Raw genomic sequence first — 17,930 nt, 5'->3', positions numbered from 1 at the left:
TGAAGGAAAGACAAGGTAGGCAGTGACTCCATCATTCATGGGTCCTGTTTATCCTGGCTCGCCCTAGAAAAAAAAAAAAACTTCATAAACGTGAAATAAAGTGAGTATATAGCACTACCTGCAGTAGTTTTATGTGCTACTAAGAAGGAGCGATTCTAGACATTAACCCACACAGTAGTGGCTTCTATATTCAATGAAAACACCTGGTAATATATATATATATATATATATATATATATATATATATATATATATATATATATATATATACTTTAAGGGGTTAATGTGATTTTTAATATATATATTTTTTTATACCATGTGGGCTTTTCACGGGAATTTATGGGCTAAAGGGGATACTTTTTAGGGTACCTCCTATCTCAAAGCCCACCCGCTAGGAAACCGTTGCCCTGAGTGAGGAAGCCCAACCTGCATTCAGACCGTGGACAGGATTCGAACCCGTGTGCTTGGAGACCCCTTGGATCCCAAAGCACGCATGGTTCCACTGTACCACGGCGGCCCAATATTGTAATACTTATGGGAAGGGCGACAAACTGGAAGGCCGTTGGCCGCCCAGGACGGCAAAAATACTAACTATACGCCGCTGATGTAAGGCAATAATATTTTTATCTGAGAAATGAAATGAATTTAACCAAAAATCGCATATGATCCCTAAAGTGCTCAAGTACTACCTAGAAGACCCTCGCGTACGCGTACCACAGGTTTTTTTTTCCTTTTTTTTTTTCCATCACTCTGGCATGGGTATTAGGCCATTTTTTATTTAATTTTCTTTGTTTTTTTGCAAGATTTTCTTATATACATAGTTCTTTATTTCATTAATGTAACTGTTATTGTTTATTTATTTATTTATTTTGTTAATTATTTACTTTTTTATCTATTTTAAGTATTAACATTATGTACACACTCATACCTTCACATACTCTTGTTTCACACAGGCTTGGAACTACTGCTTATGTGGCGACACTGGGTTATAAGAGTGTTTTGTTTCACTGTTATATAGACAGATTAACAAGATTTCTGCTTTCGGAAGGGTCTACAGTCTAGCAGAAGTGATAGACTAGTTTTAAGGATGCTTTCATGGTTTTAAAGACAGATTTTTTCCTTCAAAAGGTTCTATTCGATTTCACTCACGGGTTTTCGAGTACCTGTACTTTACCTTTCTATAAAGTGACAGATGAATATTTGAGATTTCAGTATTCGAAAGGCTCTATTTAAGTGACACGGATTTTTACTCGTGTTATAACGGTTCCACTAACAAATTAATTTCTAGACTCAAAAGGGTCTACCTAGCTGAACTGACACGTTGAGTGTTTTTATTCTTCTAATGACTGAGTAACAAAATATTAACAGTCAAAAAGCTCTAGTCAGTAGCGGATCCAGGATAATTTTCGGGGGGCAGGCGGGGGTGGTGGTGGCCAACCTTCAAAGTTTCATGTTTTTTTTTTTTTTTTTTTTTAAGATGTGCCTTTTGCAAGAAAAGCATGGGCCTTTGCTGCCAACGCAGCGACCCATAGGGTTTCATAAGCCTGCTGTGTGCCTTTTATAGGTTGGTGGCGAGCCGAGCCGCTACGAGCGAACCAATCTTGAGGGCATTTTTAAGATATATGGAAAGCTATTTTTATGTAATAAGAGAAGTAATAATTTATCAATATAACTGAATGATAACAATAAAAATTTATAATAATAAACATTTTTTTTTGTGGGTGTGGCTTCTTTCCCCTCATCCCTCCCTTTGGATCAGCCACTAGTTTTTTGTCTAGTTGAAGAGTCAAGAGATTTATGTTAACTTTGTATCTTATCTAGCCCTAAAAAAAAAAAAAAAAAATAGAAACATTGAGCGGGATGGAATATGTAAAAATTTCGCTAACATCGAAGGGAAAGAAAACATTTTAGGACAGGCCAGCGATCTCTTGATGACGTCACTTTTCAAGTGTAAAGTGTAAACACGAAGCAAACTGGCGGGAAGGAGAGTGTGGGTGTAATATTAAATCTGCACTGAGAGCTCCTGCCCATCTCTGGTTGCTACAGTTTTGGACTTGTTACTCTAACGCTTGTCTGCCACGACAGTCATCCATTATTGTCTTCACTCAAGTCCTTAAGAAGACAGAACAGCTGTCTCAAGACGTCGTTTATTAGGTTCGTACTTGTAAACTGTCAGTAACATCTTATATAATATGTACTACATATGTGCTGTCTTTGGATGCTCTAAATACCTAATTATGGAAGGATTCAATGGTAAATCGGCACTACCATAGTATAGACATCCCGTCACCTCAGCTGGCGTGGTTGGGTGTTGTCAACGGTCGCCGGATCAGCTAGATGTACACTGTTGTGTTTACATAGCGAAAGAACTCTCATCCGAACCTCACAAACTCAGCGTTTACGTGTAGTATGTCTAATAAAATTTGGGAGTGTAGCAGAAATTCAAGATTTTTGAATTCGAGATGTGCAATTTTTTTAGGTCTTTCATCAGGTTAGGTTAATGTCTGATCTGGAAAGGGGGGGTGGTTTCGATGGAGGGCAGCCTCCCACCTAGCTAGAATAGATTATTTTAGAATTATTCAGAATGTTAAGTGTTGGGAGGGGGCTGGGGGGAAATGCAGATGCATTATGAATAATTACCAATTTAAGATAAAATATAAGGATAATGTAAAACCGTCACAGTAAAAGTAACTTACTTGTTTTCATCCAAAATTAATACTTACAGTTATTTGTAGCATAGCATTTTTGGTTGGCAAATGTGATGCAATATATCTGCCTTACAGAAGCTTGTATAATTTTGTTGAAAAATGAGGTTGAAAGTTCATAAGGTAAAGGTCTAGTAAAACTCCAGTGCCTTATTTTTCTACTAATTGCTTACAGACCTTTATAAAACCCATTGTGTACATATAATACAATGGTATAAAGTGTCAGAAAAATGCCACCAATCCTCTACCCCTAACAAGCTTGGGGAGCTGTGGGAATGCAGAGTTTTCAGGTGGGGTGAGATGAAAACAAATATTTTTCTGGGTCCTGAGTATATTATAAGGTCTTCTTCCCTTTTGCCACCAGCCCCCTCTTCAACAGCAACAAGCTTGAGGACCTATTTGGAAAGTGGAGTGTTTGGGTGGGGAAAGCCAAAATAAAGCAAATTTTGCAATTCCAAAAAAGTCTAAAGGCTATATTTGACTAAAAAAAAAAAAAAAAAAAAAAATCTCAAAAATATTCATATGATGTAGCTAACCTAAATTAACCAAACCTAACCTAACATATCATAAAATATCATACTTTTTCCTACCCTAACTTATATAAAAAAAAAGAATTTCAATGGTCAACTGAAGGGTGAGAAAAAGAGCCTCAACTTCATGAGATGTGGTTTTAATTATATATGCAAGTAAACATAATGTGTAATGCTTCAGAGTATGGCTGACACAAGAAAATCAGAACCGAAGAGAACAATGGATGCCTCATCTGGGCCGAAGAACCTCTCTCTCAACACACATAAGGCTGGCATGGAAGGTGAGTAGTCTGGGCATGTGGTGCTTCTATTAACAGTTTTCTACATAAAAGAAAAAGAAACATTTATTTGTATGCGTATTTGGACATTTGCAAGATAATAAATTAGATTCACATCTCAAAACCTTTATTGCTCTTGCTTCTGCCACTTCATTTTAAGTTCGTTTTATATAAGGAGTCTATACTATGGTACAGAATGATAGCATTTGTTCTCTGTCTTTGATACCATATTTTACTCATTACCTAGTTCATGTGATCTCATCATAATGCATGAATTTTATTTAACTCTAATTTAAGATTTTCTGCATTTTTCAATATGGAATGTCTTTATTGAGTTATGAAATTAATGTGTAAAATATGTTAGAAATAGAGTATCATTAAATGGACACAATAATTCTGAATTATAGCATACATTGTTACTGTTAATCTGTAGAAAAAATTTACTATGTAGCTGACATAGCTTGTGAAGTTACATTGGATGAAGGACATTCTGAAATTTCTCTTAGGCCTTGATACTGAGAAGATAAATGAAATCATCAAACGTGCTTCTGAGGGATCACGCTTTTATCAGCACAAACAAAAACATCAGCAGCAACTCAATGAGAAGCTGGAGGTCATGAAGAAGGAGGTAGCTTCCTTCACAAAGGAACAAATTGACAAAGCCACAAAGCAGGTATGTACTACCATGTGCTCATGAACTGAGATGAGGGATAGAATGAATAACATCCTTTCATTTTCTAGTCATAAACTCATGGTCTATTCTACAGAGCATAATGAAAAAAAAAAAAAAAATTATAAAACTTTTTAGCCTTTCAAGTTTTGTTTCCTATTTTCCTGGTAGCTACTTATTTTATCCTGCTTTTACTATTTCTGGTCTAATCTTGAAGTTTCCAGTGTTTTATATTTTTTCTTTTATTCTTTTTTCATCTCAGAACTGAAAATTGTACAAATCCATCTTGCAGGAGTTAAAGTAATCATTGTTTTATTGGCAATTCAGTTCTACTGGCAAAAGGGACTGCTATCAGCACCAATTTACTTTGTCCAGTTTTATTAATTCACAGATTTCAATCTTGAGGTGTCTCAATTGTTTTACTGTATCCACTGATCCAATATCAGTTGCAGTCACTAATTTATGTCGAAGCTAAAGAACCTAAAGCTAGGGTCATTCGTTGCTGATATTAGAGTGGTATGTATATATGAAAAATATCCGTGCAGTCACGCAAATGTCAGACATTTTTTATTTGTGTATCTGTTTCCTACCATCTTACTATTTTTGGAAAATTTTTGTTCCTTTATCCTTTCTTCACATAAGACTACTTGAGAGCTTGAAGTTATGTGTTGTAACTGGCCCACGGCAGGCTACGACATAGAGCTGCTTACCTTTAACACTCTGTTACTGTACTTAAGTACTTGTGTCCTTTAAGGTCAAGGACAACCAAGTGACTAAGGCTAGAGGATTCTTCTGTGGGGCATTCACAAACGCAGCTCAAAACTAACTGCATTTATTGAATAATATATAAATAGCAATTACACATAAAAACAAATCTTAAAACAACACGACCACATCTCTATCTGATAATCTTCTTCACTGTACTCTACTCAACTCCAACTACAGATTCTTTACTTCCTCAGTTACTCATCTAAAGCTCTCAGGACATTTAGCATGGCAACATGTCATACATCTAACACCAGTAACATTATAACATTACTAAACCACTAATTCAGTGATCACTACATGCAAAGGATCACAAAAAAAAAAACTTAAAATAATACAGTATACATCACGAGACCACAAGGCACCTAGGAAAATTCTCTAAGTATTACTTGCAAATGTAGCAAGGCAGAGGAGGATGACCCAAGGCTTCATGATGTGAACTCACACCAGAATGTCTAGTGGTAGAAATTATCTCCCTCTTTCTCTCCTTATATATGCTTATATATGCTTACCATTACATTTAATTTTTTTGTGTGTACTGTGACCATTGTTACATTTAAGTTCACTACTGGATCACATGTTTCTGATTCACCCTATTTTTCCTTTGTTTTCTGAATTCCCTCGGTTACTTTTCAAAGCACGTATACATTTTATTGTCCACTGGGTCACATGTCTCTGATTCACCATGTTTTTTGTTCCTTGGTTATTTTTCATAGCATGCTGGATTCCCTTGTAGCATGCTTATTTTTTATTGTATTTCTCAAACCTTTCAGCGACATCTGATTATGATAATCCCTTGGTTCTTGTCTACCTGTGTCATGTTCTTTTTGTTTGTCAGCTATCCCTTTGTCAAGGAGAGTTTACACTGCCATACAAAGATCTTTTGTGGAGATCCTGATGGTTTGTGTTTAATACGCTCACCTCTGCTGAAGCCTCGTGTGCCTCACCAGATGGTTCACGTGCCCCATGACATTCCTTTCATAATGAGTGAAAATAACAATTTTGTTGCATAAAGAAATAGACTTATTGCACTTCTATGACAGATGGACCAGCTAGTACAGGAGCTGGAGGCTGAGCGAGACCTGAGCCACACTATTGTACATGTTGACATGGATATGTTTTATGCTGCTGTGGAGATGCTGGATGATCCATCTCTGAGGTTTGTAGGGCTTCATCATTCTTATTACCACTCATAATTATCATCTTTGGTAACTTGATTCATTACCTTTGCCTTTATTTTGTGAGGTTATTTACCAAATGGTTTGATCAGTGGTTCTTAACCTTGTTGGAGGTTACTGAACCCCACAAGTTCCATACATGCATTCATCGAACCCTTCATAGTTGGAAAAATAAAATGTGCTTTTTTTTCTTCAAATTCAAAACCTATGAATTTAACTATAATTACTATACACTGTATTAGTGCACAAACTGTACCATGCATCATTTGCACACAAAATCACTGTGTTCAAAGAACAAAACCAACAAACCTGAATTTCACAAAAAACTAAAACATTATGAATATTTACGAGTGGGGTGAACCAAACCACCGAACCCCTGAAACTGACTCACCGAACCCCTGGGGTTCGATCGAATCCAGGTTAAGAACCACTGGGTTAGATTGAGTGGTTGCTGTCATAACAGTGAAACCATTTAGATAAGGATCCTTGTATTCTAGTTTCACTAATGTCAAATTTTTATTATATGTTGCAAAAACAAGTCAAAATTTAACCACAATAGATATATATATTCCATCATCCATTGTGATTTCAGACTATGGAGTACCAAGGTGTCTTGAGCTCTAAAGGTGTATTTGAATGTAATGATTTAAAAGTCTTTGTGTTTATTCAAAACCACATATATGTATAATTTCTTATTTTTATCTTTCTACAAAAGTCCTGCAGGTGTCATTATTTGCAACAAGTCATAGGAAAACACCATACGGAAAACAAATATAGTTATACCTGTTGCTGATCATCCACTGTAATATTGAATATGTCAAGCTATGTTGATGATTGTTACATGATCTTATTTTGCCTTTGACTATCTAAGAGGCTTTTATGGGTTGAAGGGAATGCAAGTTTAATGCACTTTACTCTGTTAATACCATATACTTACAATATTTGCAAATATATTCAATTTTCAAAAGTTGCATAAAACATTTCTTGTTCAGTAATAAAGTTATTTATTATTTCTTCACATAATTTATATTTAATGTTACAAGTACTTTGATCTCAGGTTTCTGACTCAAATTTCTTCGTGCCTTTAACATTTACTAACAAAACACATCCTATACATACCCAGTCCTCCTTCACTATATAAAACTTTAATGTTTTTGATTGCATTACAACTGTTAGGCCCTATTTATATAAATAAGTACAGTGACAAGCTTATAATCTTGCTATCTCTTCTTATGTTTATATTCCTTCTCCCTCATTACTCTTTCTACTTTCTTACTTCTTTCTTCATTTTTTTCTTTTGTTTTTATTGCTGCATATTCTTCCTTCTTTTCATGTTTCATCTTTTCTTTGTGTCTCTTGGGTTATAACAAGTGTGTTATGACATACCTAGACAATGTAATAATTGAATAAATCTTTACAGGGACAAACCTATGGCAGTGGGTAGCACAGGCATGCTCAGCACCAGCAACTATGCTGCCCGCAAATTTGGGGTGAGGGCTGCCATGCCAGGATTCATTGGCAAGAAGCTATGCCCTGAGCTGACTATTGTACCTCCAAACTTTGATAAGTATAGAGCAGTGAGTCAAGAAGTTCGGGATGTGTTCTCCCAATATGACCCTGGATTCAGCCCCATGTCCCTTGATGAGGCTTACCTTGATATCACAGAGTACCTCCAAAAAAATTCATCCCTTTATGTGGATGAGGATGATGGTGAGCAACTAAGTAACTCTTTTTGGCATTGCATTATACAGTATATATATATATATATATATATATATATATATATATATATATATATATATATATATATATATATATATATATATATATATATATATATATATATATATTTTTTTTTTTTTTTTTTTCTCTCAAATTCATCTCTTCTTTCTGTTTTGGATAAGGACAATAGTGAATGAGTGTCTTATTCCTTGTGTGTATTTTCATTGTTGCTTGATAAATTAATAGCTTGTGCCATCTTCACAGGAGACAACCATGAGCAGTTGGCACAGGCAGTGGTAAATGAAATGAGGCATAAAATAGAAGTCAGAACGCAGCTTACAGCAAGTGCAGGTGAGTGCAGAAACTTAATTGTGTTGTATTTTAAAGTTTCTCCTTTTCATTTTTAAGTTTCACAATAATTATGGAAATATTACTGAAATGCATTTTTCTTTTTTCCAAATAAATGGATCATAAAGGAGAAAATCATTATTTGTTCACAAAAAAAAAAGGGAACTACAGTTTAACCTGGGTTCTTGAACTTAATTTGCTCCTGAATGCTGTTCAAAATCTGAAGTGTTAAAAAACTAAACTATTTTTCCCATAGTAATCAATGTAAAATGGATCAATCTGTTCCCAGACACCCTGTTTTAGCAGCAGCTTTTGTTTTGTTCTTTGATATTTTAAATCAATAACTTTGTTCCTGAACCAAATTATGGAACAGCAACCTAAGTAAGTTCAAAATTTTGTTTGTGAAATCAATATGTTAGAAACGGGAGGTGTTTGGTAACTGAGGTTCTGCTGCAAATATAAACAAAATGGTTAATTTCAGGCATTGCTGCCAATACACGACTGGCCAAAGTCTGCAGTGATTTGAACAAACCCAACGGCCAATATTATCTTCCCCCTGACCGTGACCGCATCCTTGAGTTCATCTCCCCTCTGCCCATTCGCAAGGTTAGTGTTGCAGCAGATAACACTCTATGAAAATGTTGATCCTTCATGTATACCTTAAAGACACAAGACTATTTTATATGTTCACACTTATCGTATAAGAAAAATCCGTTGAAGATCAAGACCAGGGTAGAAATATACATCCTTGATGTGATATTTTGGATTCTGTATGTTCCATCATCAGACCTAAAGATAGGAGTGTGACTGTATGACTGTAGATAAATGACACTGATCTATATTTTCACTTGGAAGTCACCCATATTATCTCCATTGGTATATCTTACATATCTGATTTTAGTTGAAAATAAAGCATACCTACCACTGCACTGCCACACTATTCATATGTACTGTTTTGTACATGTAATATCTTTGCATACATGTGTGTAGTAAAAACTTATGTACTGTAAGAGGTTTGAAAATTATGTATTCTGCTCAGGTCTCTGGCATTGGGAATGTGATGGAGCAACACCTCCAAGCATTGGACATCACACAGTGTGGTCATCTCATGGAGAAGCGAGGACTCCTCAAACTTCTCTTCTCTGAGATAAATTATGAAAATTTCCTCACCATAGCACTTGGTCTGGGTCACTCAACCCTCTCTGCCTGGACTGAAAGAGAGCAAAGTCCATCAGCACAGAGACCACCTTCAAGGGGACCTCTGATAGGGAAACTTTATTTAAGTTGTCTGTAGACTTGTGTCATGAGCTAGCAGAGGACATGCAGAAGAAGGACATTGTTGGAAAGGTGTTGACACTTAAATTTAAAACAACAGATTTCCAGGTAAGAACTCGTGCCCAGACCCTGAGTGAGGCCACCCGCTGTCCTGAGGTCATGGCTGCTGGCATCAAACGACTCCTCCTGCATGAGATGAATGCAGCAACAGTACAGCCTCTCTCCCTAAGACTGCTGGGTGTGCGCATGTCCTCTTTAATGTTCTCCTCAGAAGTGGGCCAGAGACGACAAGCTACACTTACCCAGATGTTCTCCCAAACTGTACAACCCAAGGCATCTTCCTCAACTACATTTTCTCATAGTGAACAAGAATCCCATCAGACACAGAAAGAAATAGTGAAGGAAAATGTAAGGACAAAATCAGACAGTACGGTGGAAAGAAACTCACCAGTGACAGCAAAGACAAATATATCTCAGAAAAAAGATATTTCAATAGAAAACTTCCTATCAAAGCCTAAACCATCAAAACCAACAGAAGAATTCACAAGACAGAAGTGTATGAATGTTCAGTATGTGAGGAACTGGTTCATGTAGAGAGCTTAGAAGAATTCAACAAACACCTGGATACTTGTCTTGAGATCCATTCTTCTCCATCTCTACGAAAATCAAGCATAGACAGCAGTAATTCTAAGGGTGATACAGGTATCAGGAATAATTCAGAACAGAGTGAGGAAAGTGATCAAAGTAGCGATGATGATGAAATACCCAGTGATAATTCCCACTTGGACAACATTGACCCCACTACCTCCAACTTGAATCAGAATTTACTATGTCCAGTGTGTGAGCAGAGGAGCTTCAATGACATGACAGCTCTTAACAATCATATGGATGAATGTCTCAATAAAAGTGCTATCAGTGAACTTCTTCAGGAAAACAATCGGCAACAAGAAGCTGCCAGAGCACAGAAGACTGAAATGACCAAGAATCAAAACAGTAAGAAGAGAAAAGGGAATACTGAGTCTCATATCCATAAAAAAAGTAAAAGTGGATGCAATACGCTGGATAGATATTTCTGCTCTTGATGATAAGGTACGTATATAGTTTGTTCTTATTTCAATTGCTATCAAATTTGTAAGTCTAATACAAAAGAGTTGATTTATGATATATTGTAGTACAGTAAAGGATGACACCCTATAGAGGTAAAGTGAATATTAAGATATCCAGTTATTGTTGCAGAGTTTGTGCCTTTTTTGTATTCACTTGAAAGACTAATAAGAGTTTTAGAATTTCTATAAAAAACATAATGAAAGTGGTTAAAACATCTTTTTCTTTTTTACAGGAAGTGATTTTATCTAGACATATTTGTTAAGTGCTATAGTAACTAATTAGAACTGCGTAATGATAGTCTTTATATTATGCTAAAAAGATGCATACACTGAATATGAAAAAAAATATGGTATATATTATGTTCTATCTGCAATATATGTGTATATCATAAGGTTAATCTTAACAAATGTAGAATTTTACTTCTTTACAATATGAAAATCTAATTTTGAATCTACCCATATACCAGGCTGGCAGTTCCATATGGGATGGCAAAACACACACACACACACACACACACACACACACACACACACACACACACACACACACACACACACACACACACACACACACACACACACACACACACGGCCCGGTAGCTCAGTGGTTAGAGCGCTGGTTTCACAAGCCAGATGACTGGGGTTCGATTCCCCGGCCGGGTGGAGATATTTGGGTGTGTCTCCTTTCACGTGTAGCCTCTATTCACCTAGCAGTGAGTAGGTACGGGATGTAAATCGAGGAGTTGTGACCTTGTTGTCCCGGTGTGTGGTGTGTGCCTGGTCTCAGGCCTATCCGAAGATCGGAAACAATGAGCTCTGAGCTCGTTCCGTAGGGTAACGTCTGGCTGTCTCGTCAGAGACTGCAGCAGATCAAACAGTGAATTACACACACACACACACACACACACACACACACACACACACACACACACACACACACACACACACACACACACACACACACACACACACACACACACTGGGTTCATAACCCAGAAAAGTACAGCAAGAAAGGACTAAAGAAACTTACGTATGAGCGGAATGTAATGTATTCCAACATAAATGGAGTGATATCGGGGATTTTAGAACTCAACGATTACTTGAGGGACAAGAACCCAGATATTGTGGGTCTTACTGAAACAAAACTGAGAGAGGGAGAAGACCTGATGATGGTTGGAGAAGGAAATATAATGTTTGGAAAAGAAATAGAGTAGGTAAGATGGGAGGAGGAGTGATGTTGCTGGTTAAAAAGATATAAAGGTGGATCAAGTGAAAGAAGGTATGGGAAAGGCAGAAGTGCTAAAGATCAGAGCAGAAACTAATGAAGGAAAAAGAGGCACTACATAGTGGTGTACGTACCACCTAAGACAAATGCATGGTCAGTACAGGAATATGAAGAAATGATAAGTGATACAGGAACATGTCTGGAAGAAATGTTGGGTGGCTGTGAACGAACTATAATGATGGGAGATTTTAATTGTAAAGAGGTGTGTTGGGAGGACTGGTCAATGGAAGGATCAGAGACAACATGGGGAAATACACTATTGACACTGGCAATGGAAAATGTGTTAACTCAGTGGGTCAAAGAAGATACTAGGTTTGGAGGAGAGGGAGCATCGTCAAGACTGGACTTGGTCTTTAGTACAGAGCCAATGGTCATTGAGGAGATGAGGGTGGAGTGCCCTTTAGCAAAGAGTGATCATGCAGTTTTGGAGTTCAAGGTGATAGATGAAGAGAAATCTAGAAGAAATGAAGAATATAAAGTGGGAAGATGGAATTATGCCAAGACAGATTTTGGAAACCTAAAGAAATTCTTTCAAGAGACAAATTGGATGAAATTCAAGAGTGCTAAGGAGCAAATGAAAAGTGGAAGGAATTTATAAAAATATACAAAGAAGGTGAGAAAAATTTGTACCAATAAGACAACATAGAGAAGTTGGAAAGCAGGACTGGTTTAACGATAGATGTGAAAAGGCTAGAACAAGAAAAGAGGATGCATGGAAGAGGTGGAGAAGGAAAAGACGGATTAAGCAGTGGGAAAGTTACAAAAGAGCAAGAAATGAATATGTGTTGATTAGAAGAGAAGAAAGAAAGAAACAAGAAAAGGATATAATTGATAAATGTAAAGACCAACCAAGGCTTTTTACAGACATGTGAACAACAACATCAAAAATAGAGAAAGTATTGAAAGTTTAGAAGTAAATGGAGTATGCAGTGAGGATCCCAGGAAATGGCAGAGGCTATGAATGGATGCTTTCGGAAGGTATTCACAAAGGAGACTGCTTTTGACAAACCACTGGTAATGGAACAGAAAGGGATTATGAAGGAGTTTCAAGTAACTGTGGAGGAGATCAAGAATATGATGGGGAGTTTAGAAGTGAGAAAAGCTGTGGGACCTGATGGGGTATCAGGATGGATTTTAAGAGAATGCAGGGAGCAACTGGCAGAAAAAGTTTGTGAAGTAATTGATGCCTCATTAAGGGAAGGTGTAGTGCCCCAAGACTGGAAAAGAGCTAACATTGTCCCAATCTATAAATCAGGTAACAAGAGAGACCCATTGAACTATAGACCAGTGTCACTTACAAGTGTGGTAGCTAAGATGTGTGAGAGGGTGGTGAAGAATAGATGGACAGACTTCTTGGAGAAAATGACATACTTTGTGAGTGTCAATTTGGTTTTAGAAAAGGGCGTTCATGCACGACAAACCTGATATGTTACTATTCGAGGGTGATAGATGTAATACAGGAAAGAGATGGTTGGGCTGATGGAATATATCTGGATTTAAAAAAGGCCTTTGATAAGGTACCACACCGGAGACTGATCTGGAAACTTGAAATGGTAGGAGGAGTGCATGGCAGTTTACTAAAATGGATGGAAGACTTTTGGTAGGAAGAGAAATGAGAACAATAATTAAGGACAGACCATCAGAATGGGGCTTGGTGGAGAGTGGAGTTCCACAGGGATCAGTGTTGGCACCAGTAATGTTCGCGGTCTACATAAATGACATGGTGGATGGGGTGTCCAGTTATGTGAGCCTATTTGCAGACGATGCAAAATTGTTAAGAAAAGTGAGATGTGACAAAGATTGCGAACTACTCCAGGAAGACTTGGACAGAATATGGAAATGGAGCTGTACATGGCAAATGGAGTTCAACACGACAAAATGCAAGAAATTAGAGTTTGGCAAGAGTGAAAGAAGAATCAGGAGTATGTACAAGATAGGAAATGAAGACATAAAACCAGTCATGAAGAAAAAGACCTTGGGGTGACAATTACCAATGACCTATCGCCAGAGAGACATATAAACAAAATAATTGGAGAAGTATTGAACTTATTGAGGAACATAAGAGTGGCGTTCGTATATTTAGATGAAGAAATGATGAAGAAAATAATTACTGCAATGATAAGACCGAGGCTTGAATATGCAACAATACAGTGGGCTCCGAACTTAAAGAAACACATAAGGAAACTAGAGAAAGTACAGAGGGCTGCAACAAAAATGGTGCCTGACTTAAGAGATTTGACTTATGAAGACAGACTGAACAGAATGCAACTTCCGACCCTGGAAAACAGAAGAGAAAGGGGAGACCTGATAGCAATATACAGAGTGATGATTGGCATGGAAAAAATGGATAGGGAAGATCTGTGTATGTGGAATGAAAGAATGTCGAGAGGGCATGGGAAAAAACTAAAAATGGCCACTTATAGGAGAGATGTGAAAAAATATAGCTTCCCTCATAGAAGGGTGGAAGCATGGAATAGTTTAGACGTGGAAGTGGTCAACGCAAGGAATATTCATGATTTTAAGAAAAAGCTGGACATTAGTAGATATGGAGACGGGACAGTACGAGCATAGCTCTTTTCCCGTATGTTACAATTAGGTAAATACAATTAGGTAAATAAATACACACACACACACACACACACACACACACACACACACACACACACACACACACACACACACACACACACACACACACACACACACACACACACACACACACACACACACACACACACACACACACACACACACACACACACACACACACTGCGTAATGTAGTGATTAGCACGCTCAGGTCACAACTGAGAGGGCCCAGGTTCAAGTCCTGGGAAGTGGTGAGGCAAAGGGCAAGCCTCTTAATGTGTTCACCTATCAGTAAATAGGTATGGGATGTAACTTAAGGGGTTGTGGCCTCGCTTTCCTGGTGTGTGTGTGGTGTGTGATGTGGTCTAAGTCCTATCCAAAGATTGGTCAGTGTGAGCTCTGAGCTCTTTCCATAGGGGAAAGACTGGCTGAGTGACCAGCAGGTGACGTAGTGAATAACACACACACACACACACACACACACACACACACATTGGGAATGTGATGGAGCAACACCTCCAAGCATTGGACATCACACAGTGTGGTCACCTCATGGAGAAGCGAGGACTCCTCAAACTTCTCTTCCCTGAGATAAATTATGAAAATTTCCTCACCATAGCACTTGGTCTGGGTCACTCAACCCTCTCTGCCTGGACTGAAAGAGAGCAAAAGTCTATCAGCACAGAGACCACCTTTAAGGGAACCTCTGATAGGGAAACTTTATCTAAGTTGTCTGTAGACTTGTGTTATGAGCTAGCAGAGGACATGCAGAAGGACATTGTTGGAAAGGTGTTGACACTTAAATTTAAAACAACAGATTTCCAGGTAAGGACTCGTGCCCAGACCCTGAGTGAGGCCACCCGCTGTCCTGAGGTCATGTGGAGTGTGTGTTGTGGTCTCAGTCCTACCCGAAGATCGATCTATGACCTCAGAGCTCGCTCCGTAATGGGGAAGACTGGCTGGGTGACCAGCAGACGACCATGGTGAATTACACACACACACACACACACACACACACACACACACACACACACACACACACACACACACACACACACATTCACAGTCATGAGCCAATTGCCTCCCAGTGGAAAGTGACGTCTTGTGACCCACCTTACTGCACCCCAAGAGTCCAGGCACAGCACAGCTGGCCATACACACATTGATGTCAATACTTACCAGCATATGGTGGTTTACCCCTGCCCTCTTTATAATGAGACTGTTTCTTACCCTGCAGCTGTTCCATCCTCCAGTCCTGAGACTGCAGCAGATGCAGTGACTTTTTTCTCATTAGTACTTGTAGCGGTGCATCCTGACTATCAACGTCTCAATGTGTTGCAGTTGTCATTGTATTTGACACTAGTCATGACAGAAATAGAAAACATTGTGCAGCTGCCTGGGAATGTGATAACAGATGTGATGCATTGTATGGTTTCTTTCCCAGATTGGTAAAAACTTGCAATATAAGTTGATTTTGCTGTGATAATACAAACATTTTTGTTATGAAATACATTTCTATTTTACTACCATATTTTATTTTGACTACATTCCACTTTACCAATAATTGCATAAGACTATGTGATGGTGACTGATCTACTCCAAGAATGGAAATTTTCTACTTTATCATGGGTCACCTTTTGCATTCTTTCTTAGTTAGCCAAGCAAGCAAGCAATCCCAAGAAGATGGCATCAGCACCGCTTGAGTAGTCACAGAATATTTTGATTGAAAACTACAAATTTGGTATCTTGATGCCAGCCATTGTTTAAGGCTTGGGAAAAAGGTATACCATTAACAATTTCTCTACTAAACATAAATATTCCTTTTCCCGTGCAGGATGAAATTCCTCCTTTTATTTCACAGAATATCTCCTTAATTGTTTGTTGATGTGTTGTTTCATGCATGCTACAGGTAAAAAAAAAGAAATATGATCTTGGTTCCTGATGGTTACTTAGTTCTGACATCTGATGTCCTGCAGTACTGTATACATCCATGTCAAGGGTTCAATTCTGTACCAAGCAAATTCTCATGGAGGATTAATGGATAAAGATTTAGCATGCTTTTTTATTAATATCTCTTTGTTTCTGTATTGCTCCAAAGGTAAGCATGACACATGAAATGAATGTTACCCTTGATCATTATTTTGTTTTTTGTTTTTAATTTTGTGACATGATAGTGTAGGTAAGCCAAGAAAAATAGGGAATGTAGCTTTGGAACAATGTTAAATACCTCTTCATATATATTTTTTGAGTTTGTCATATCAGTTTTATGTTTTAAGCTCTTCATTCATTCAGTGCATATATATATATATATATATATATATATATATATATATATATATATATATATATATATATATATATATATATATATATATATATATATATATATATACACACAAAACTTTCTCATTGCAAATATTTCATTCAATTTACAAAGCTACCATATTTTTATAATACAATGCTTAGTAAAGAAAATCTTGTCCATGAATCACCAGTCTTGTGACCCTACATGAATCACCAATAGGAGGAGGAGCTAAGAGCTCTTTTCATCTATTCATATTTTCCAATGTTTCTTTGACTTGTTATAAGCTTTGTTAGTATTGGAATTGCCATTAATACGACTGAAGATTTGAGGAAAAAGTGTTTTTTTAATCTTGCAAGGAAACCATAACCAGGAGGAATGTACAATTTGAACCAGGTAGTTGATAAATTATTTACTTGGGATGGCATGTTTAAGGAAAATGCATATATATATATATATATATATATATATATATATATATATATATATATATATATATATATATATATATATATATATATATATATATATATATATATATATATATATATTTTTTTCACATCATAAAGAAACTATTTGGATGTTTCATGTCATTGTTTATATTAAAGATATGTTTTTTTTTTCTGCTGATTCCTGGGTAACATGCTTTAGTTTAAAAAAAAAATATATGCATCAGTAAGAAATCTTAAACTTATTTATTATACTTTTTCATAGTAAAAGCCTGTTAGTGAAGATTTCTTTCCTGACAGGCCGTGAGTACTATAGATAGACCTTGCATATTTCTGAGTCCAGAGAACACTGCTATGACCTGTAGTATTGCTGCAGTGTCACTAATATCCATGTGATTGAAGGTGGACTATGTCATGGAGTATGCAGCATGCACAATATTTTATGAGAGGTTAGGAACACGTTCACAACAGATGATGATTTCTGACAATTGTGATATCTTTGGTTTTGAAAACTGGAAAACTTTTCATGTGGCATCAAGAAATTTCAGGTATGAAGGTGTTGTATACGTGATCTTTTGTTGCAACACTGGAAATTGTATTGCTCTAGAGTTTAGAGTCTAGAGTCTAGAGAATATGGATGTCGTAGACTTAGGGAATTAGTGATGTACATGGTGTTTTCATTGCTCTCTTCCCAAACCATTAGTCATCAAGCATGTCAAGGGATAGCGGG

The 17,930-nt window shown here is 37.1% G+C and overlaps 1 protein-coding gene across 1 annotated transcript; it reads left to right on the top strand.

Moving 5' to 3' along the window:
- Positions 1-1,937: 1,937 nt before the first annotated feature.
- On the top strand, positions 1,938-15,978 carry LOC123520836 (DNA polymerase kappa-like). Its single transcript, XM_045283471.1, is given in 10 exon segments — positions 1,938-2,154; positions 3,417-3,516; positions 4,020-4,186; positions 5,992-6,107; positions 7,547-7,836; positions 8,113-8,199; positions 8,678-8,802; positions 9,236-9,418; positions 9,421-10,560; positions 15,267-15,978. Coding segments are annotated over 8 exon segments (1,710 nt in total). The 5' UTR covers positions 1,938-2,154; positions 3,417-3,419; the 3' UTR covers positions 10,066-10,560; positions 15,267-15,978.
- The last annotated feature ends 1,952 nt before the right edge of the window (positions 15,979-17,930 follow it).

This window comes from Portunus trituberculatus, chromosome 47 (genome assembly GCF_017591435.1).
Source record: "Portunus trituberculatus isolate SZX2019 chromosome 47, ASM1759143v1, whole genome shotgun sequence".
In the NCBI taxonomy this organism is placed as follows: Eukaryota; Metazoa; Arthropoda; class Malacostraca; order Decapoda; family Portunidae; genus Portunus; species Portunus trituberculatus.
Note: the sequence above shows the minus strand (reverse complement) of the source record. Positions and strands in the feature narration are given on the sequence as shown.